Source organism: Aotus nancymaae, unplaced genomic scaffold, assembly GCF_030222135.1.
Source record: "Aotus nancymaae isolate 86718 unplaced genomic scaffold, 86718_ANA_hifiasm-v0.15.2.pri h1tg000028l, whole genome shotgun sequence".
In the NCBI taxonomy this organism is placed as follows: domain Eukaryota; kingdom Metazoa; phylum Chordata; class Mammalia; order Primates; family Aotidae; genus Aotus; species Aotus nancymaae.
The window spans coordinates 33968637-33989234 of record NW_026988441.1 but is presented as its reverse complement, the minus strand read 5'-3'; the positions used below and the strand labels follow the sequence as shown (position 1 = coordinate 33989234).

Below are 20598 nucleotides of genomic sequence, written 5' to 3'. Positions count from 1 at the left end.
AAACCTTCACTCACAAGGTTCAAAATGTAAAAACTAAAAAAGAGCAAATAGCATGCTCTCCTTGCCCCCTAGCTCTCACCCACTAGCCCCATCATGAGAGAGGGGCCACGAACTCTGAGCAGAGCTGTTCCGTGGCTATAGATGCAAGCATCCTCTCGCACCAGCAGAGGCTGCACCCTCCACTCCCTGCTCTGCCTCTCCCCTGGATCTGGGGTCGCCGGGGTTATGGAGGGGCCATCCTTGGCTCTGCATCTCTTGCAGCCGCAGAGCACCCCCATGCCTAGTTGGGCTGCTGTTGCTTTAGCTGCCTTGCACCCACAGTGACACTCAGACTCCTTCCAGGTCTTCACATGGCCAACACTGCTGTCCCGAGCCCCTTTCCCATGTGTGGTTGTATCTGTAGGACACATCCTAGCCCTGGAATCACAGGGTTGGGGGTGCTTCCAGTTTTAGCTTTGCTGGCGGTTGTGATGTCAGCGTATCCTCCTCTCTGTGGCCACCTGCAGTTGTCGATGCAGGGTGGGGGCCTAGAAGGCCGCAGTAGGAGAGGGCCCTGAGGCAGGGCTGGGGTCACAGTGAACTCTTGTTTTTTTTTGGAGTCTCACTCTGTTGCAAAGGCTTGAGTGGAGTGGTGCAATCCTGGCTCATTACAACCTGCACCTCCCTGGTTCAAGCAATTCTCCTGCCTTAGCTTCCTGAGTAGCTGGGACTACAGGCGTCCACCACCGCAACCTGCCAAGTTTTGTATTTTTAGGCTGGGTGCGGTGGCTCACGCTTGTTGTAATCCCAGCAATTTGGGAGGCTGAGGTCAGCGGATAACTTGAGGTTGAGACCAGCCTGGATGGTGAAACTCCATCTCTACTAAAAATGCAAGGAATTAGCTGGGTGTGGTGGAAGACACCTGTAGTCCCAGCTGCTTGGGAGGCTGAGGTGGGAGAATCACTAGAACCTGGGAGGCAGAGGTTACAGTGAGCCAAGATGGTGCCACTACCTCCAGCCTGGGGAACAGAGTGAGAATCTGTCTCAAAAAAAATTATTTTTGTATTTTTAGTAGAGTGGGGGTTTCGCCATGTTGGCCAGGCTGGTCTCCAACTCCTGAGCTCAAGCAATCTTCCTGCCTCGGCCTCCCAAAGTGCTGGGATTACAGGTGTGAGCCACCGCACCCGGCCCACAGTGAGCTCTTAACAGGCTGGGCCAATGGCAGCCATGGTTGGGGCCCCAGCGAAGGAGGCAGAGGGGGACTCGGTGGCCATGTGCGGAAGGAGGCCATCCCTTGAGAGGAGGACTGGGGAGGGCCCCGCAGCAGGAAGGCACAGGGAAGCCCACGTGGCCCCGCCCACCTGCAGGTCTTGGTGAAGAGTAACAACCTGACGGACCGCATCGTGGTTATCCCGGGCAAGGTGGAGGAGGTGTCGCTCCCCGAGCAGGTGGACATCATCATCTCGGAGCCCATGGGCTACATGCTCTTCAACGAGCGCATGCTGGAGAGCTACCTCCACGCCAAGAAGTATCTGAAGCCCAGCGGTAAGCTTGGGGGGACACAGGCCGGGCCCCTTGGTGGAGCCGCTGAGCCAGGCCGTCAGTGCTTCAGCTCCCTGCTTGCTGTCGGTGGCCCAGGGTGCTGGGAAGCCTAGGCCTTTCCCCCACTCCCACCCCAACCCCACTCCTGCCAGCTGTGCCTTCTGGAGCCCCAGGCCCCAAACATGGCCAGACAGCCAGCTGCCCATCCACCCAGACAGGGTCCAGAGGAGCTCCTGGCACCTCTGCCATCCCATCTTCTGCTCCTGCGGGACAGCCTCTGGCTGGGAGTGGGGATTGGGACAGGTTCTGTGGTCAGCAGTTCCCCAACAAGCCCTGCTCTCAGAGTCCAGGAGGTGAGGGGAGCAAGTATGCGTACAAATGCAGGGTTGTGGATGCGTGTGTACGTGTGTGAGGGGTGAGGTAGCTGTGTGTCGAGCCCATCCATCACCTTCCATCTGTGCCTCTGGTCACTGGGTGTCTGTTTCTTTTTTTGAGATGGAGTTTCGCTCTTGTTGCCCAGGCTGGAGTGCAGTGGCGGGATCTCAGCTCACTGCAACCTCCGCCTCGTGGGTTCAAGCGATTCTCGTGCCTCAGCCTCCCAAGTAGCTGGGATTACAGGCATGTGCCACCAGACCCAGCTAAGTTTTGTATTTTTAGTAGAGATGGGGTTTCACCATGTTGGTCAGGCTGGTCATGAACTCGACCTCGTGATCTGCTCGCCTTGGCCTCCCAAAGTGCTGGGATTATAGGCATGAGTCACTGTGCCTTGCCTGTGTGACTCTTTATCTGCCCATCTGTCTCAGAGGTCTGTGCAGCCCTGACGCCTGAGGCGTGTCTGTGGCTCTTCTCATGCTGGGTACATGCGTGTCTGAGCATTTCTGTACAGGCAAGCAGCTGTGCGTGGAGAACAGGAGTCCCCAGCCAGGGTAGCAGCTGTGGGATGGAGCATGGGCAGTAGCAGGCTGGTGGGGCCTGTGCAGGCAGGGGCTGGAGGAAGTTCCCACTCATGTCCTCTGGCCTCCCTGGATCCAGGCCCTAGAGTCCTGCCTGGCTCTGCTCCTGGAGGTGGGAGGTGGCTTCCCCCAGCTGTGTCCCATGTCTCTAGTGTGAGTGTGGGAGGCAAGGCTGCTCCAGGGGCTGTGGGCTCCACCCTCCTCCCATTCAGCCCTGATGGTGGGGATGGGGGTAGGGACAGCCCCAGCACAGGGGGGCCCCTCCTGACGGGCTACAGGGGTGTGGCCAGATGGGCAGCTGCGCGAGCCTCCCCTGGCCCAGCAGCCTGCTTTCAGGGAAGCGGGAGGCTGAGTGGGTTCCCTGTCCAGCTCAGGAAGCACTTCCAGGGGGTTAAAGGCGGCCCTCCCTCCTCAAGTCACATGCCTCCTGACCAGCAGGAGCCAGAGGTGCCTTCTGGGCTGGGTCACTTTCTATGGTGCCCCCAGGTCCCCCGGGGCACAGGCCGCAGCATGTATATTTCCCTCCTCATTCCAGCATCTCCTGCCTCAGGTTCAGCCTGGTGGCGTAAGGAGGAGGAAGCATCCCACTGGTACCTCAGGGCCTCCCCCACCGGCTTGCAAGGCTGGGAGGGGCCCACATCTGGAGGCCAGGTGCTCCTGGGGGAGGGGGAGGCGGGGCTATGGGGCCCTGGCCCTCCCTGCCGCTGGCCCTGACTCATGCATCTACCTTTGAGTCACAGAGGGAGGCCCTGCCCTTCCCTCTCAGGCTGTGTGCCCAGACCAGGGAGGCCAGGCGGCTTACCCTGCCAGCCAGGCGCCTGTGCCAGAACCTCAGCAGTCCCTGTGGTGTGGATTCAGCTTCCCCCACCCAGCTCTCGGCCTCATCTGAGGCCCCCAGTGGCGGTGGCGTGGCGTGGGGCCTACCCTCCCTCTGTCCAGAGCAACTTTGCTTTGCTTTGCTGGCTGCACATGTGCACAGACAGCAAGGCCTGAGAGGCAGCGTCTGGCCGCATCCCAGGCTCCCGGGCACTGCTCACTTCTCTGTGAGGCCTTGACAGGTCCCCTCATACCTCCCAGGTCTAGTAATGGGACATAAAGATGAGCCACTGGCCTCCCAGTCTCAGCTGGAGTCAGTATCTGCGGTGGCGATGAAACACTCATCAGAATAGGCGCTGGGTGCTCCCGTGCAGGAGTGCAGGATCGAATGAATCAGAGGCCGGAAACACTCAAAGTTGGGGGTCTTGGGGTCCTTTGGAAGCTCTGCCAGGCAGTGTGGGATGTGTCACCTGATGCCAGCACCCTTCCCTGCCCCCACTCCCAGGAAACATGTTCCCTACCATTGGTGACGTCCACCTTGCACCCTTCACGGATGAACAACTCTACATGGAGCAGTTCACCAAGGCCAACTTCTGGTGAGTGTGTTCTGGGTATCCCGCCTGGGCCCCACAGCCTGCCTTCTCAGGAACAACCCCCAGCTCCCCATGGGGCCCCCACTCCTCTTTTTCTGAAAGACTTGGGCTAGATGAGGGCTGACTGAGGGAGAAGACAGGGCTATCCCACCTGCCTCTTCTGCAGCACCGACCTTGCTGTGTGGGTGGGGCTTGTCCACAGGTACCAGCCATCCTTCCACGGAGTGGACCTGTCGGCCCTCCGAGGCGCTGCAGTGGATGAGTATTTCCGGCAGCCTGTGGTGGTGAGTAGGGCCTCCAGGGCCCCACTGCAGTTATCACGTGGCATTGCTCTGCAGCTGTGCACCCCTAGAGAAGCTACTGCCCCTCTCTGAGCCCTCTCCTCTGCCCTGAACAGAGCTCTCTCACAGAGATTTGGGGGCAAAAAGTCAATGTATGTAGATACTTAGCACACAGACGTGCAATACATGCAGACCATTATTAGATGAGGCCAAGGCAGGAGGGTCACACAGGCCCAGGAGTTCAAGACCAGCCTGGGCAACACAGAGACCTCATCGCTTTCTAAAAATTAAAATAAATAAATAAATAATAAAAATAAATAACCGTTACTAGATGAATTTATTTTTGGTGAGCTGATGTGATTTATTGATTGATTTTACTTGAGATTTTTGATACAAGATCCATGGTTTAGAATTCAAAAGGATTCAAAAGGAAAAAAATTCCTGTGATACTCAAGTTGAAAAAAAAACAAAAAGAAAAAATCAAAAGCGTATAGAAGAAAAAAGCTTCCCTACCTCTGTCCCAGCTGCACAGTTCAGTTTTCTATAAGCAAACAATGTTTCTTATCTTTCCGGAGGTATTACTGCTAAACATACCTACACAAATACACATATTATTTAACCTTTTTCCTCACAAAATATAGCATAATCAGCATACTGTTCTGTCCTGATTTCTCTTTGCTCAAAGAACATACACTGTATGATTTCATTCCTCTGAAACTTGTCCAGAGTTGTAAGTCCAGGATATGGCCTCTTTTGGTTAATGTTCTGTATGCCTTTGGAAAATATACTACTCATGTGCTGAGTACAGTGTTACATCAACATCAGTTAGGCCACCTGTTCATCACGTTGGTCGTATCTCCATCATTACTTATTTTTTTTCCTATTTTTCCTATCATCGAGTATAGATGTGCTGATTTTTCCATTTTGATAGTTTTTGCTTTATGTATTTTGTATTGTATCATCAGGTGTACTACAGGGTTGGGGTTATTGTCTCCTCCTGTTGGACTGATACTTTTGTTGTTATGAAATGTCTCTTACCTCTAGTAAAGTATCTCTAGTACTGTAGTAGAGATAAAAAGGTCTTTTTATCTCTAGATCTATCTAGCAAAGATTTCTTGCCTTAAAATCTGTTTTTTTCTGATAGTGATTGAGCTACAATGGCGTGGTTTTTTTTTTTTTTAAGAGATGAGGTTTCTCCATGTTGGTCAGGATGGTCTCAAACTCCCAACCTCAGGTGATCTGCCCGCCTTGGCCTCCCGAAGTGCTGGGATTACAGGTGAACCACTACGCCCAGCATTTTTTTTTTTTTTTTGAGACAGAGTCTTCCTCTGTTCTCTGTTGCCGAGGCTAGAGTGCAGTTTCACCATCTCTACTATGTTGACCAGGCTGGTCTTAAACTCCCGACCTCAGGTGATCTGCCCGCCTTGGCCTCCCAAAGTGCTGGGATTATAGGTGTGAGCCACTGCATCCAGGCAGTTCTGTATGAAATTTTTCTTTTTTTTTTAAACTATTATTTTGTACATACTAGTTCTAAGTCTCCGGCGACTTTCACTATCAAGAGTGGTAGGTATGTTTTCATCTGTTTAGTCTCGTGGTTTTGGGCACTGGTCCTTTGTTCTTGTCTCTTGCTGTGCCTGATCATTGGATGCCAGAATGAAAAATCATGCAGGGACTGAATGATGCTTTTCCTTCCAAGGATTTGTTTTCTTCAGGCACGTCACAAATGGAGAGGTCACCTTGGTCCTGTCAGGCACTTGAGATACTTTGAGGCTGCTTTTCAGACTCCAGTGGCTGATCTCTTTCCTGGATTCCCCGTATGGCAACTGTTGTCAAACATTTTGGTCTCAGGACCCCTTTACACACTCAAACGTTGAGGATCCTATTGAGCTTTTGGTTTTTTCCTTTTTTTTTTTTTTTAAGATGGAGTCTTGCTCTGTTGCCCGGCGTGGAGTACAGTGATGTGATCTCAGCTCACTGCAACCTCCGCCTCCTGGGTTAAAGTGATTCTTCCACCTCAGCCTCCCAAGTAGCTGGGATTACAGGTGCCCACCACCACACCCAGCGAATTTTTGTGTTTTTAATAGACGGGGTTTCACTATGTTGGCCAGGCTGGTCGTGAATTCCTAACCTCAGGTGATCCATCCGCCTTATGGAGTGAATGAATGAAAAAAGCTGGAAATATTTTGGTGTTATTATTTTTTTTTTTTCAAGACGGAGTTTTGCTCTTGTTACCCAGGCTGGAGTGCAATGGCGCGATCTCGGCTCACCGCAACCTCCGCCTCCTGGGTTCAGGCAATTCTCCTGCCTCAGCCTCTTGAGTAGCTGGGATTACAGGCACGCGCCACCGTGCCCAGCTAATTTTTGTATTTTTAGTAGAGACGGGAGTTCACCATGTTGACCAGGATGGTCTTGATCTCTTGACCTCGTGATCCACCCGCCTCGGCCTCCCAAAGTGCTGGGATTACAGGCTTGAGCCACCGCGTCCGGCTATTTTGGTGTTATTATGAAAATGTTGTATTATTAAGAGGGTGCCCTGGAAGGGACCACAATTTGAGAAACTGTCACTTTAGGGTATGACCTTCGGTAATTTTTTTTTTTTTTTTTGAGACAGAGTCTCGCTCTTTCGCCAAGATTGGAGTGCAATGGTGCAATCTCAGCTTACTGCAACCTCTGCCTCCCCGGTTCAAGTGATTCTTCTGCCTCAGCCTCCTGAATAGCTGGGACTACAAGCACCCCCTACCATGCCTGGCAAATTTTTGTATTTTTAGTAGAGATGGGGTTTCACAATTTTGGCCAGGCTGGTCTCAAACTCCTGACCCTTGTGATCCACCTGCCTCAGTCTCTCAAAGTACTGGGATTACAGGCATGAGCCACCACGCTTGGCCTACTGCCTTCAGTAATCTTAATGCAAGTCCAGTGGTTAGCCTCATCACCAATATGCTTCTGAACCTCCCCTTAGCTTTTTTTTGTATTTTTTTTTGAACCAGGGTCTCACTCTATTGCCCAGGCTGGAGTGCAGTAGCTCAATCACGCCATGGCTTACTGCAGCCTTGACCTCCCAGACGCAAGTGATCCTCCTGCCTCAGCCTCCCAAGTAGCTGGAACTACAGGAGTGCACCACCATGCCCAGCTAATTTTATTTTTTGTAGACATGGGCTCTCACTATGTTACCCAGGCTAGTCTTGAACTCCTGACCTCAGGTGATCCGCCCCCCTCGGCCTTCCAAAGTGCTGGGATTACAGGCGTAAGCCACCACGCCTGGCCTTGAGCCTCTTACTGGCAGCCTTCAGCTTGGTGTCTTATCCTCTGATGCCCCGCCCCGCTCAAAGCTCAGGAGTTGGCCAATTTCACAGGTGCACTGAGTGCACACCGCCCACCTCGCCCTCCTGCACTTATTTCCCTTTGCTTTGACATTGCAGCCCCTTGAGTCTGAGCTGCCTTGATAACCATGAGCTCCCATTTTGCTTTCCCCACCCAGGGAAGCTGCTGAAACATCGAGGTGGCCATTTTCTGCCCTCCCCATGGGAAAAAGGCAGAGGCCAGAAAGGGCATTTCCTTCCTTTCCAGAAGCTTGATCCCCAAAGTCCTAGCTGCTCTGGTTGGTCCTTGGTGATTCCAACAACTGGTTTATTCTTTTCTTTGTATTTTATTTGGTTCACATAGTTCACAGCAGGTGCATTAGTCAGATATAAACATCGCTGGGAGTGGACATCAGCACCAGTGTTGTTTTTTTTAAGAGACAGGGTCTCCCTATGTTTCCCAGGTTTGATTCACACTCTTGGGCTTAAGCGATCATCCTGCCTCAGCCTCCTGAGTAGCTGGAGTTACAAGCACGCAGCACCACAGCTGGTAGCAACTAGTTCTTTAACTTGCTTTTTTTGTTAACTGGCTTAATGATTTAGCTTGGTGATCTTTCCCCACCTGTTCATAAAGAGCCTCTTCATTCTTTCTCACATCCGCATGGTCTTTGATGGGTGGGCCATCATTGGTTTAATTAGATGGTTTCCAGTGTGTCACTGCCACGGACAGTCTGTAATTATCCATGTAAGTTTGTTGATGTGTTCATGTATCTGGAAGTTAAACTCCTATAGTGCCAAATCTTGTATGTGAATAAACACTTGTTATTTTGAGAGCTGCCACCTAATTGCCCTCGGTGGCGTTGTGCCAGTTTACTGTCCTCACAGTGTGTCTGAGAAGGACAAGCTAGTTTTAGCTGCACAGCCTAGAGGCTGGTGGCCAGACCTGGGGTAAGGGGCAGGGCTCTCTTCTTCCACGCTGGCCCTGGCGCCAGATGGTCACACCTGTGGTCTCTCCCAGGACACATTTGACATCCGGATCCTGATGGCCAAGTCCGTCAAGTACACGGTGAACTTCTTAGAAGCCAAAGAAGGAGATTTGCACAGGTACCGGCACCTACACTCCATCCTCCCAGGTCTGGCTCAGGCCAAAGGTCAGGGCCACCCCTGGCTCCCACCGGCATCCTGCCGTCCCAGGGCAGGTGGTGGGCGGGGGCCCCGGGCCTCTGCACCTGGCACCCCCTCTTCTCTCTCGGCAGCACCTGCCTGGCTTCCCCAGCAGCCACTGCCCTTTGCCTTCCAGGATAGAAATCCCATTCAAATTCCACATGCTGCATTCAGGGCTGGTCCACGGCCTGGCTTTCTGGTTTGACGTTGCTTTCATCGGCTCCATGTGAGTGCCGCAGAGCAGAGCAGCCCATGCTGCCCCCCGACCCACCCAGGGCTTTCTGCAGCTACGACCTGGCTGGGGGCTAGGAGGGTGGAACATGGCTCCAGGTTCCACCATCCCTTCTAGTGGGAGTGAGAGCCTATCTCAGAGCAAGAGACTGGGTGCGGGTGTGCGCGCGCGCGCGTGTGTGTGTGTGTGTGTGTGTGTGTGTATGTGTGTGTGTGTCCATCCCACATTCCCAGTGTCTGTCCCTCATAGGCCTGTGTCCGTCTCTCGGCACATGTCAGGGTAAGTAGGCATCTCGTGGCTGGGGGGGTCCCTCGTATGCACATGTGTGCGTGCTCATGTGTGTGTTTGGGACTGCCGGCGGGGCTAGCCCGTCCCTGCTCCAGGGTCCCAGCGGTCCCTGACAGAGGGGGCAGGTGCCCAGGGAGGGCTCAAGGCATACAGGATGGTGGCCCCAGTGGTGGTGGTGGCCCATTCAAGTCTGTGCCTGTTCCTGCTCCACAGAATGACCGTGTGGCTGTCCACAGCCCCGACAGAGCCCCTGACCCACTGGTACCAGGTGCGGTGCCTGTTCCAATCACCACTGTTCGCCAAGGCAGGGGACACGCTCTCAGGGACATGTCTGCTTATTGCCAACAAAAGGTGCGACTGCTGCCCAGGCCCGGGGGGGCAGGGGTCCATCTGCCCGCCACTCATGCCGCTGCCCGCACCCTCTCTGCAGACAGAGCTACGACATCAGTATTGTGGCACAGGTGGACCAGACCGGCTCCAAATCCAGTAACCTCCTGGATCTGAAAAACCCTTTCTTCAGGTAAGAGGGGCCCCCAGCCTGCAAGGGGGGCGCCCCAGGCCTGCAGCCCCCTTGCCCCTGCCCATAGCTCAGTCTCTGCCACAGATACACGGGCACGACGCCCTCGCCCCCACCTGGCTCCCACTACACATCTCCCTCTGAAAACATGTGGAACACGGGCAGCACCTACAACCTCAGCAGCGGGATGGCCGTGGCAGGTGAGGAGGGCCCGCCCCGACGCCTAGCCAACCCGGGAGGCCGCCCACAGGCCTGGCCTCTCTGCCCCCAGCCCTGACGTCTCCCTCTCTGGGCACAGGGATGCCGACCGCCTACGACCTGAGCAGTGTTATCGCTGGCGGCTCCAGTGTGGGCCACAACAACCTGATTCCTTTAGGTGAGTGTTCCCCAGGGGCAGGGGCAGCAGGGAGCCGTGCCCAGGACTGCCAGGGGGCCAGGAAGGGCCTCTGGCGACCAGGTCGGCCTGTGCTTGGTCCTTTCGCCTTTTCCTCTTCCTGGGGGCTCTCGGCCGAGGCCCTCCATCCTCTGTGCCTCGCTCTGCAGCCCGCCACTGCACATGGGCTGGGTGGCTGGGGGCGGTGACGCCGTCTCCCTTCCTTCTTTCCTCCCTCTTGCTGCGCAGCCAACACGGGGATTGTCAATCACACCCACTCCCGGATGGGCTCCATAATGAGCACGGGGATTGTCCAAGGTAATGCGGGTGGCACGGGCAGGGCCCATGGGGGCCAAGCTAGCGTGTGAGTCGCCATCCTCTGTCCGGCCGCCCGCCTGCCCTCTCGCCTACCCTTTCTCTCTCTGTGACTCTGCCTGGGGGCTGGGCAGGGCAGGGCAGCCCCTCAGTGCCATTGCCCGCCCCACAGGGTCCTCCGGCGCCCAGGGCAGCGGTGGTAGCGGCTCGAGTGCCCACTATGCAGTCAACAGCCAGTTCACCATGGGCGGCCCTGCCATCTCCATGGCGTCGCCCATGTCCATCCCGACCAACACCATGCACTATGGGAGCTAGGGGCCCGCCCCGAGGACTGACAGCACCAGGAAACCAAATGATGTTCCCGCCCGCCCCCCGCCGGGCGGCTTTCCCCCTTGTACTGGAGAAGCCCGAACACCCGGTCACAGCCCTCTTTGCTATGGGAACTGGGACACTTTTTTACACGACGTTGCCGCCATCCCCACCCTCACCCCCACCTCCACCTCCCGGCCCTGAGCGCGTGTCGCTGCCATATTTTACACAAGATCATGTTGTGGGAGCCCTCGTCCCCCTTCCTGCCCGCTCCACCCCGACCTGGGCTTGTCATTTGCTGGAACTGGCTGCGGGGAGGGAGCAGCTGCCATGTAGCCCAGGCTGCCTCACCCTGCCTGCCAGGACCCTTGGCACCTGTCCCCTTGTCTGACTCCAGTGGGAAGGTGGCCTGGCCAGCCAGGGCCTCCCTTCGACGACCAGGCCTCGGTCACAACGGACGTGACATGCTGCTTTTTTTAATTTTATTTTTTTATGAAAAGAACCAGTGTCAATCCACAGACCCTCTGAGAAGCCAGGCCGGCAGGGCCGAGCCAGCAGCCCCTCTCCCCAGACTCAGAGGCACCGCGGGGAGGGGTGGCCCCGCTGAGGCTTCAGGGGCCCCCTCCCCACCAAAGGGTTCACCTCACACTTGAATGTACAACCCACCCCGCTGTTGGGAAGGCCTCCGTCCTCAGCCCCTGCCTCTTGCTGCTGTCCTGTCCCTGAGCCCCTGCAGGTCCCCCCACCTCCCCTACCCAGAGTTAGAGCAGGTGGCTGCAGGCCCTCGGCCTGGAGGGAAGGCCACTGCCAGCCGCTTGGGGCAGACACAGACACCTCAAAGATGTGTCATGGAAGGTGTCCTCTTTCCTTGTAGCTACCATTAGGCCTGAGTATCTCCCCTCCGTCTTTGTAGACGCTCCAGTCCCTACTACTGTGACGGCATTTCCGTCCCTCCCCCGCCTGGGAAGGGGCCTTGCAGGGACCTCTCCCTCCAAAAAAGAAAGAAAGAAAAAATAAATGAGGACATGTGTTGCAGCACAGGCAGTTTCTTCTCCTTCTGCTCCCCTGTTTCTGACACCCCCAAGTTCAGATGCTGGAGCTCTGGCCCGCCGTGTGTGTGCCCAGGCAGAGCAGGCACTGTCCAGGCTGGGGTGCCCCCTTGGCTCTCCCTCCTGTGCCAGGGGAGCCGTAGGGGGAAAAGCAGGCAGCCCCAGGGGATATCGGGGCCCCGGCCCTGTCCCAAAGCTCCCTGCTCGGCTGCCCTTCGCCCGCCTTTATATAAATTCTCTGAATCACCTTTGCATAGAAAATAAAAGTGTTTGCTTTGTAAGAAAAGTCTGGAAAGTAGCAGAGTCATCTCAAGGTGTCAGGGGAGCGTTCAGTCACTGTCTGGGGGGCAGGACAGGCAGAGGGGTTGGTCCACTTAGGTACTGCCTAAAAGAGAGAACTGCCTGAGAATGGCCCCAGGACCTCTCACCTTCACGGGGGGTGGAAGGGCAGCCCCCTCAGCCCAGCTGGGAACAGCCCCTTACCTGTGGGACTCAGGCCTTCCTAGGAGGGAGCCATGGACCGAGGCAGGGTAGGGGACAGTGGGATGTTTGTGGGCAGAGATGCGGCTTGGTGTGGAGGAGCCACATGCTCCGGAGGCAGCGACTGGAAGAAGTACAACTGCACAAGATCCCCGGGGTCAGAGGCAGGGCCAGCCGACCCGCCCCAGCCCCTCAGCCCACCCGTGGCCACCCCAGCCCCGTACCTTACAGCCCATGGCCAAGAGGGCGTGGAGCAGCACGACCGTAGACAGCAGCGCTGCAGCCACCAGCCTGGTGTCCTCACGGACCACGGGCCACAGGGTGAATACCAGCCCCGCAGCTGACAGGCCCAGAGCCAGTGCCCCAAAGAGCCACTGCAGCCAAGGCACAGGGATGAGCCACAGGACCTGGGAGTGACACAGGCAGCAGGTGACCATGCCAGGGGGCCCCACACAGCCACCACCCACTGCACGCCAGGCCACACTCACCACCATGGGGATGAAGACAAAGAGGGAGTAGCCGTAGACGCACACAGTCTCCAGGAATGTGTAGGGCCCCACGCGCTCCCGGACACCCTTGCGCCACCGCAGGAAGCCCCACAGGGCCAGCGGCACCAGCCATGCGTAGCAGTAGATGCTGATACCTGCCACAGTCACTGGGGGCAAGGCGAGCACAGTCACCCCCTGTCCCCCGGGGCCCTGCCAGGCATTGGGCCTGCCCGCCTGCTTACCCTTGTGGAATTGGGGGCTGTAGTGGATGGAGGGGTCCCTCCTCTGGGCCAGCACCAGTGTCAGGTTGCCAGTGACAGCTAGGACGAAGGCTAGTGTGGCGCAGATCCAGAAGGGGCCTGGGGGTAGGGGGCACAGTCAGGGTCCCGGATCCTGTGCTCCCAGGACAACCAGACAGATGTTTCCTGACTCAAGTATGCTGAGACCCCAGCCTCTTCCTAAGCACCCTGCCTGACTCACTAGGTCACCGGGGGCCTCCCAGTGGCTAAGCCCAGTGCCGGCTCTCAGCCCATCCCCTGCTGGAAACACTCAGGACTGCACACCGTCAGCCTATGTCTCGCCTCATTGGTGCCAGTTCCTCAATCCCTGTCACCTCCTCTTTGACTCTCTGACCCCTTCAGCCATGGGAAGCAGCTGGACCCAGTCCTTGGCCCCTTCCATGTCTGTGTTCACTCCTGGTGTGACCTCCTCCAAGCCCAGGCCCTTGCGCCTCCTCTAGAGCCTGAGGCTCTGCCCTGAGAACTGCAGCCTCCAGTTCATGCTCCCAGGTGGGCATCTCCGGCTTCACCCAGCGCCCTTGCCGTCTGCCCTCAATGCCCAGCTGGTCCCTGGATAAGTGGCAACTCCATCCATCCTGTAGTCCAGGCAGACATCCCTAGAGCCTGCCTCAGCTCCTACCCTCCCACTCCTCCCACCCCCGCCTGTCTAGTAGCAAAGCCAGTTGCTTCTACTTCCACAGCATGTTCCAGAATCCAGCACCACTCTCTACATCCACAGTCCCCACCATGTGGCCGCCTGCACCCCAGCCTCCTGGCTTCTGCCCTCGCCCCCCATGATGATGAGAGGGACCCGAGAACACGTAACTAAGATTCCTTCTTAGCCAGGTGCAGTGGCTCATGCCTGTAATCCCAGCACTTAGGGAGGCTGAGATGGGTGGATCACCTGAGGTCAGGAGTTCGAGACCAGCCTGGCCAACATGGTGAAACTCTGTCTCTACTAAAAATACAAAAATTAGCTGGGCATGGTGGTGCATGCCTGTAATCCCAGCTCCTCAGGAGGCTGAGGCAGGAGAATTGCTTGAACCCAGGAGGCGGAGATTGCAGTGAGCTGAGATCACATCACTGCACTCCAGCCTGGGTGACAGAACAAGACTCTTATCTCAAAAAAAAAAAACCAAAAGATCCCTTCTCGCCACAGCATGGGAGGCCTGTGTGATCCATCCCTTTCCTGCAGCTCACTCGCTCCAGTGGCAATGCCGCCCTGCAGTTCATGCAAGTTCCTGCCATAGAGCTTATGCCCTTTCTGGAACCATCTTTTCCTAGGTCTCCCCCACCCCTCCCATTGCCAGCAAGGCTCATTCCCTCACCCTCCTCAGGCAGGCCTGCCCTGCCGCACCCTGCAAAACAGCAAGGCCATTCCTCCTCTCCACTCTGCTGCTTTCTACCCACCACCCTCTGCAGTCCTTCATGTCCCCGTCTCCCTGAACAGAAGGTAAGTCACACTCTTTGAGTGAATCATTTGTCCTCAGCTGCACACTGGGGTCTGCAACTCGGGCCACAATTGTGGAGTGATCGATGAAAGGAACCGAATGCGCGACCTCACTCACCATACAGATCCGGCCGATTCCGCAGATAGTGCCGCACGAAGTTGTGGCCAGGCCGGGGCAGCAGCGAACCTTTGATCCGGTCCAGGACCTGGGGGCAAGGCCAAGGTCAAGGATGGAGGCCTGCCAGGAGATTCTCGTCCTGAAAGGCTCCTTCCCCGCTGACCTCCACCCTCCTCTCTCTGTGCCCCACCTGAAAGAACTTAGCCCTTCCCTCCTTTACTTTTTGAGATGGAATCTCACACTCTTCCAGGCTGGAGCGTAGTGGCACAATCTTGGCTCAGTACAACCTCTGCCTCTCGGGTTCAAGCAATTCTCATGCCTCAGCCTTCCAAGTAGCTGGGACTACAGGCGTGCACCACCATGCCTGGCTAATTTTTGTATTTTTAGTAGAGATGGGGTTTACCATGTTGACCATGCTGGTCACAAGCTCCTGACCTCAAGTGATCCACCCACCTCAGCATCCCAAAGTGCTAGGATTACAGGCGCCTGTCACTGCACCTGGCTAATTTTTGTCTTTTTAGTAGAGATAGGGTTTCACCATGTAGGCCAGGCTGGTCTTAAACTCCTGAGCTCAGGTGATCCACCCACCTCAGCCTCCCAAAGTGCTAGTGGGATTACATGAGCCACTGCGCCTGGCCCACCTTTGGTCTTCTGCATATGCTGTTCCCTGTGCCTGGAACATAATTCTGCTCCCCTCCACTCTGCCTTCCTTCTCCTTTAGGTCTCAGCCAATTCCTCACCTTCTCCAGGAGGCCTTCCTCTAACCCACCAGATTGTGTGCATTCCCTGTGTTCCCACAGCCCCGATCCATAACCAGTCCCACCATAACCATTCCAGGGCACTCTGGTTCCTTCACCAGCACCCTGAGTCCCATCCCACCTGCCTCCCCGGGCCCGACCTGTGAGGTGTCCACATCAAAGAAGCTCTGATAGTAGCTAAAGGTCCAGAATCCGGGCTGCTGCTGCTGGTGTTGCTTCTCCTGCAGGAGCTAGACACAGCGTGGACATTCAGTGCCTGCCCCAACAGCCTGGGTCAGCAGCGGGCTGCACGGAGGCAGGAGGCAGGAGGCAGGACAGGGACTCACCGCAGCCTTGTCACTCTCCTCCTCCACCTCATCCTCGGCTCCATAGCTGTCACCTGAGCCCACAGCCACAGCCACGTGCCCCTGTGAGGTTGGCTGATCACTTCTGCTGGTGGTGGCTGCATCTGGGGTCTCAGCCAGAAGATTAGTGGCCTCCTCGAATTCTGTGGAGGGGGGATATGGGACACATGCACTTTGCGGGGGTGGAAAGAATTCGACTGGGCCCAAGCCAAGCCGATGCTCCTCTGGGGGCGAAGGCTCTGCTGGGCCACTGATCACCCCCAAGGCAGGGGCCCAACTTCCTCGGTTTGGAGGCATCCGGAAGACACCTGTTCCCTTCCTCCTAACGTGGAACTGCAAGTTAGGATTGGCCCTAGGATGAGGTCAGGGTCTGGGGACTAGAGGCTCGAGTTTGAGGTCTGAGTTCACGGCGGGAGCGGGGTTCGAGTCAGGGATGGGTCTCACTCCTGAGTCAGAGTTCACAGCAGCCTGGGATTCGGGGTAGAGAAGCTGGAAGCCGCATAGGCGGGGAGGTACTGGCGAGGGGCGGGAGTAGGACATCCCGCCATGTCTGGGCAGCACTCACCGTGAAAGGTCAGCTCGTCGGCCGCTGCCATGGTCGTTCAGGGGCGTCTCCGCATCCCTTGCTGAGGACACAGGCCGATCAGGTCTGCTTCCCCCGTGCCCCCGAGCCGGTCCCTCGGCCCCCAGTCCTACCTGGCGGCCAACAGCACCCACGGAGGCTTGAACTCGTCGCCCAGTCTCCAAAGGTGCGCTCCGCCCCCCTCACCTGAAGCCACCTGGGTCGGCGTGGCTGGGGCTCTCTGCGCCTGCGCGGCCTGCCTGCCGGTCAGATCTACCCGACTCGGACACGACAGCAACATCCGGCGCCGGTCCTCTTTCTATACTCTCCCGTTGGGAAGCCACTTCCGGTAAAGTTGGCGCTTGCGCAGAAGAGAGTCCCGGGTTCTCCGGATATCAGGAGCTGCTTCTCCGAACACGGACCCCCCAAGCCAGAAGAGGATGGCCGCGGCAGCTCTGAGGAGACTTTGGTCCCGGCGCCGCGCAGAGGTGGGCGACGCTGTAGCGGCGAAGCCCGGAGTGTGGGCGCGGCTGGGTGAGTAGCAGCCGAAGGCGGTAGGGTGGGTGTCCGCCGCCGCCGGAATACTCTTATCACGCTCCTCCTCCCTCAGGCTCCTGGGCCCGCGCGCTGCTCCGGGACTACGCCGAGGCCTGCAGGGACGCGGCGGCGGAGGCTCGTGCCCGGCCGGGGCGCGCGGCCGTGTACGTGGGGCTGTTGGGCGGCGCGGCGGCCTGCTGCACGCTGGCGCCGGGCGAGGGTGCCTTCGAGGAGGCGTTGCTGGAGGCGTCGGGGACCCTCCTGCTGCTGGCGCCGGCCACGCGCAACCGCGAGTCCGAAGCCTTCGTGCAGCGGCTGCTCTGGCTTCGGGGCCGTGGCCGGCTGCGTCACGTGAACCTGGGGCTCTGTTCGCTGGTGTACGAGGCGCCCTTCGACGCCCAGGCCAGCCTCTACCAGGCGCGCTGTCGCTACCTGCAACCCCGCTGGACCGACTTCCCCGGCCGGATCCTGGACGTGGGCTTCGTGGGCCGCTGGTGGGTGCTGGGTGCCCGGATGCGCGACTGCGACATCAACGACGACGAATTTCTGCACTTGCCGGCGCATTTGCGGGTGGTCGGGACCCACCAGCTACATTCCGAGACCAACGAGCGGCTTTTCCATGAGAAGTACAAGCCTGTCGTGCTCACCGACGATCAGGTGGACCAGGCGCTGTGGGAGGAGCAGGTCTTGCAGAAGGAGAAGAAGGATAGGCTCGCCCTGAGCCAGGCGCGCTCGCTGATACAGTCGGAGGCCCGGAGATGAAATCCAGAGGCCCCGAGTCCTGGTAAACTGCTTGCCTGGGTGGTGCAGTTGTGATGCGCCTCAACTCCAGAACGACCGAGACAGATGGTGTGGAAAGTGTTTTCTCACTGGGTTTGCTCAAGTTTGGGGAGCCTTTCTGCTCTCCGTCGTTGTTCTTTATCAGCTGAAGCTAATTCAAAGCCACCTTGGTCCAGGAGTTGGGACAGCAGAATGACTTGACCCATGTTCATCACTGCCAGAGCTGGTCCTGAGCCTTTTATATAAGCCTTTTTTATTGGGCCTCAGAGTCCCTCCTCAGGGAGGTACCGCATTGGTCAGGTGACTTGCAAACTCTCCTAAGACCATTTAGATTTTTGAATCGTGGCCTGGTGTGGTGGTGCATGTCTGTAATCCCAGCATTTTGCAAACTGATGCAAGAGGATCGCTTGAGGCCAGGAGTTTGAGAGCAGCCGGAGTAATGTAACAAGACTCCGACGCTACAAAAAAAGAATAATATTAATTAATAAAATTTGAGTTGTAATGTTTTTATTATATTACTTATTGTCTCTTGTATTTATTTATTTATTGAGACAAGGTCTCTCTCTGTCTCCCAGGCTGGAGCGCAGTGGCACAATCTTGGCTCGATGCAACCTCTGTCTCCCGGGTTCAAGCGATTCTCCTGCCTCAGCCCCCTGAGCAGCTGGAATTATAGATGTGTGCCAACACACCCAGCTAACTGTTGTATTTTTTTTTTTAACTGATAAGAACAGATACTACACTTGATCTTAGCCAAAAGGCCGAGAAGCGATAACTGTTGTATTTTTAATAGGCACAGGGTTTTACCATGTTGGCCAGGCTGGTCTTGAATGCCTGACTTCAGGTCAGGCAGGTGAACGCCTGCCTCACCCTCCCAAAGTGCTGGGATTACAGGTATGAGCCACCACACCCGGCCTTTCATTTCAATAAGTAACATTTTCGCCTTTCCCAGCTCTTTGGGAGGCTGAGGTAGGAGGATTGCTTGAGATCAGGAGTTCAGAACCAGTTTAGGCAATATAGTGAGACCTTTCTCAAAAACTAAAATACTTGGAAGGGTGAAGCAGGTGGATAACTTGAGCCTAGTTCAACAGCAGGCTGGGCAACATGGTGAAACCCCGTCTCTACAAAAATACATATATATACCAAAGGCGTTGAATGAGTATTGAAAATATATATACATAGAAAAATTAGCCAGGCGTGGTGGCCCATGTCTGTAGCCCTACCTATTCGGAAGGCTGAGGTGGGAGGATCACCTAAGCCTGGGAGGTCAACGCTGCAGTGAGCCATGATTGTGGCACCACACTCCAGCCTGGGCAACAGATTGAGACCCTACCTCAAAAAGTAAAGTAAGTAACATTTTTGTTTTGCTTTTTTGTTTGAAGTTTTTAATTTTTAAGTATAGTCTCAAAATTGGAAAAATAATAGAGGCATATTGTATATCCTTTGCCCAACTTGCCCCCAATGGTAACATCTGACATAACTAATATAAACCAGGAAATTGACAGTGTCGTGACTGTGGGGATGTTACAGGGAAATTTTCTGCAAAAACAACCTGGTTTTACCAGATGAGTATTGTAAGTTACTGGAGGTGGCTTGGAAGGATAAAGCATTTTCCGGTCTGGAAACCTATATGGAATCATAGATTCTGGTTATGTTGTACTTCAGTAACCTTGAAACACAATTCTCTGAAAAGAAATGTTAGTGTACACAGCTGGTGCTTAGCTAGGTTATGGTAAATTGCATTTTTGTTGTTACTGTTGTTGAGACAGAGTCTTACTCTGACACCCAGGCTGGAGTGCAGTGGCACGACCTCAGCTCACTGCAATCTCTGCCTCCTAGGTTCAAACGATTCTTCTTCCTCAGTCTCCTGGGTAGCTGGGATTACAGGCATGTGCAGTGATCCCTGGCTAATTTTGTATTTTTAGTGGAGACAGGGTTTCTTCATGTTGGCCAGGCTGGTCTCAAACTCCTGACCTCAAGAGATCCTTTCACCTCGGCCTCCCAACATGCTGGGATTACAGGCATGAACCACTGCGCCTAGCCAATACTTTTTTTAAAAAGTATGATTTACAACTGGGTGCAGTGGTGCACACCTGTAACCCTAGCACTTTGGGAGGCTGAGGTGGGAGGATCACTTGAGTCCAGGAGTTCAAGACCAGCCTAGGCGACATGGTGAAACCCTGTCTCTACAAAATATACAAAAATTAACCAGGTATGATGATGTACTCTTGTAGTACCAACTACGCAGGAGACTGAGGTGGGAGAATGGCTTGAGGCTGGGAGACTGAGGCTGCAGTGAGCCGGGATTGCACCATTGCACTCCAGCCTGGGTAACAGAGCAAGCCAGCCCCTGTCTCAAAGTTAATGAAAAAATTAAAGTATTAAGGGAGTGAGGCTACCTCAGTGACTTGTGACAAGTTAATAAAACCGGGTGACAAAACAACCATCTTTCTTGTGATGTTTGTGGGGTTGCTACTTTCAAGTTTTGGTATTTGACCCTTGCATTCCTAATGAGTGGGTTGAACACAAGTTAGTTTAAGTCAGCATCTCAATTTTCCAGAGGAAAAGTTGAGGTTCAGAAAATTTATTTTTCCAAGGCTGGGGCAGAACCAAGATTCAAACTCTGTAACTCCCAACTCTGTGACTTAATCCTAAAACTTGTGGACTACCTTTGATCCTAATAATTCTTGCCAGAAATTGTCAGTACTGCTATCACTTGCCGTACATAAAAATTGGATATCGAAACACATATATAAAAAAGAAATGCAATGGAAGCAAAAGACACGGCCTGGATAACATAGCAGTACCTTGTCTCACTACTCAAAATAAGAATAGACTGGGCACGATGGCTCATACCTGTAATCCCAGCACTTCGAGAGACTGAGGCAGGTGGATCACCTGAAGTCAGGAGTTCAAGACCAGCCTGGCCAATGTGGTGAATGTCTCCTAAAAATATAAAAATTTAGCTGAGCGTGGTGGCAGGTACCTGTAATCCCAGCTACTCAGGAGGCTGAGGCAGGAAAATCACTTGAACCTGGGAGATGGAGGTTGCAGTGAGCCAAGATCGTGCCGTTGCACTCCAGCCTGGGCAACAAG

General features: G+C 55.3%; 3 protein-coding genes and 1 pseudogene across 7 annotated transcripts in view; 2 read left to right on the top strand and 2 right to left on the bottom strand.

Annotated features, from left to right (window-relative positions):
* CARM1 (coactivator associated arginine methyltransferase 1) overlaps positions 1–11834 on the top strand; it is a 55732-nt gene extending 43898 nt beyond the window's left edge. Inside the window, exons 6-16 of one of the 2 annotated variants that reach the window (XM_021676657.2) lie at positions 1347–1524; positions 3796–3886; positions 4086–4167; positions 8482–8567; positions 8764–8853; positions 9361–9498; positions 9578–9667; positions 9752–9864; positions 9963–10040; positions 10287–10355; positions 10525–11834. In XM_021676657.2, the coding sequence (XP_021532332.2) occupies positions 1347–1524; positions 3796–3886; positions 4086–4167; positions 8482–8567; positions 8764–8853; positions 9361–9498; positions 9578–9667; positions 9752–9864; positions 9963–10040; positions 10287–10355; positions 10525–10667 (1158 nt within the window). In that variant the 3' untranslated portion in view covers positions 10668–11834. The remainder of the gene's footprint in view (positions 1–1346; positions 1525–3795; positions 3887–4085; positions 4168–8481; positions 8568–8763; positions 8854–9360; positions 9499–9577; positions 9668–9751; positions 9865–9962; positions 10041–10286; positions 10356–10524) is intronic. The other variant, XM_021676659.2, reaches the window with a different exon arrangement.
* On the bottom strand, positions 11122–16624 carry YIPF2 (Yip1 domain family member 2). Of its 4 annotated transcripts, none has more exons than XM_012436287.3 (10): positions 16323–16624; positions 16192–16252; positions 15609–15769; positions 15423–15512; positions 14525–14612; positions 12921–13037; positions 12679–12845; positions 12415–12597; positions 12194–12329; positions 11122–12108 (listed from the first exon to the last, which is right to left on the bottom strand). In XM_012436287.3, exons 2-9 carry the CDS (start codon positions 16220–16222, stop codon positions 12213–12215), a joined length of 954 nt encoding a protein of 317 aa, XP_012291710.1. In that variant the 5' UTR covers positions 16223–16252; positions 16323–16624; the 3' UTR covers positions 11122–12108; positions 12194–12212. The 4 variants fall into 4 exon arrangements, with proteins under 4 accessions (XP_012291710.1, XP_012291709.1, XP_021532335.1 ...); XM_012436286.3 differs by having other exon boundaries at positions 11122–12095; positions 16323–16623; XM_021676660.2 differs by having other exon boundaries at positions 11122–12095; positions 16396–16623.
* Positions 16498–18023, top strand: TIMM29 (translocase of inner mitochondrial membrane 29). The gene is made up of 2 exons (XM_012436288.2): positions 16498–16722; positions 16799–18023. Exons 1-2 carry the CDS (start codon positions 16629–16631, stop codon positions 17485–17487), a joined length of 783 nt encoding a protein of 260 aa, XP_012291711.1. The 5' UTR covers positions 16498–16628; the 3' UTR covers positions 17488–18023.
* A 138-nt stretch (positions 18024–18161) lies between these two features.
* Positions 18162–18275, bottom strand: LOC135276896 (U2 spliceosomal RNA; annotated as a pseudogene).
* Positions 18276–20598: the final 2323 nt, after the last annotated feature.

Coding starts and splice junctions, on each gene's coding strand:
- YIPF2 (XM_012436287.3), bottom strand. CDS start 16,222: ATGGCAGCGGCCGACGAGCTGACCTTTCACG. Junction 15,770..16,191: donor CGACGAGCTGACCTTTCACG/GTGAGTGCTGCC, acceptor CCCCCTCCACAG/AATTCGAGGAGGCCACTAAT. Junction 13,038..14,524: donor GAATCGGCCGGATCTGTATG/GTGAGTGAGGTC, acceptor CCCTACCCCCAG/GCCCCTTCTGGATCTGCGCC.
- TIMM29 (XM_012436288.2), top strand. CDS start 16,629: ATGGCCGCGGCAGCTCTGAGGAGACTTTGGTCCCGGCGCCGCGCAGAG. Junction 16,723..16,798: donor CGGAGTGTGGGCGCGGCTGG/GTGAGTAGCAGC, acceptor CTCCTCCCTCAG/GCTCCTGGGCCCGCGCGCTG.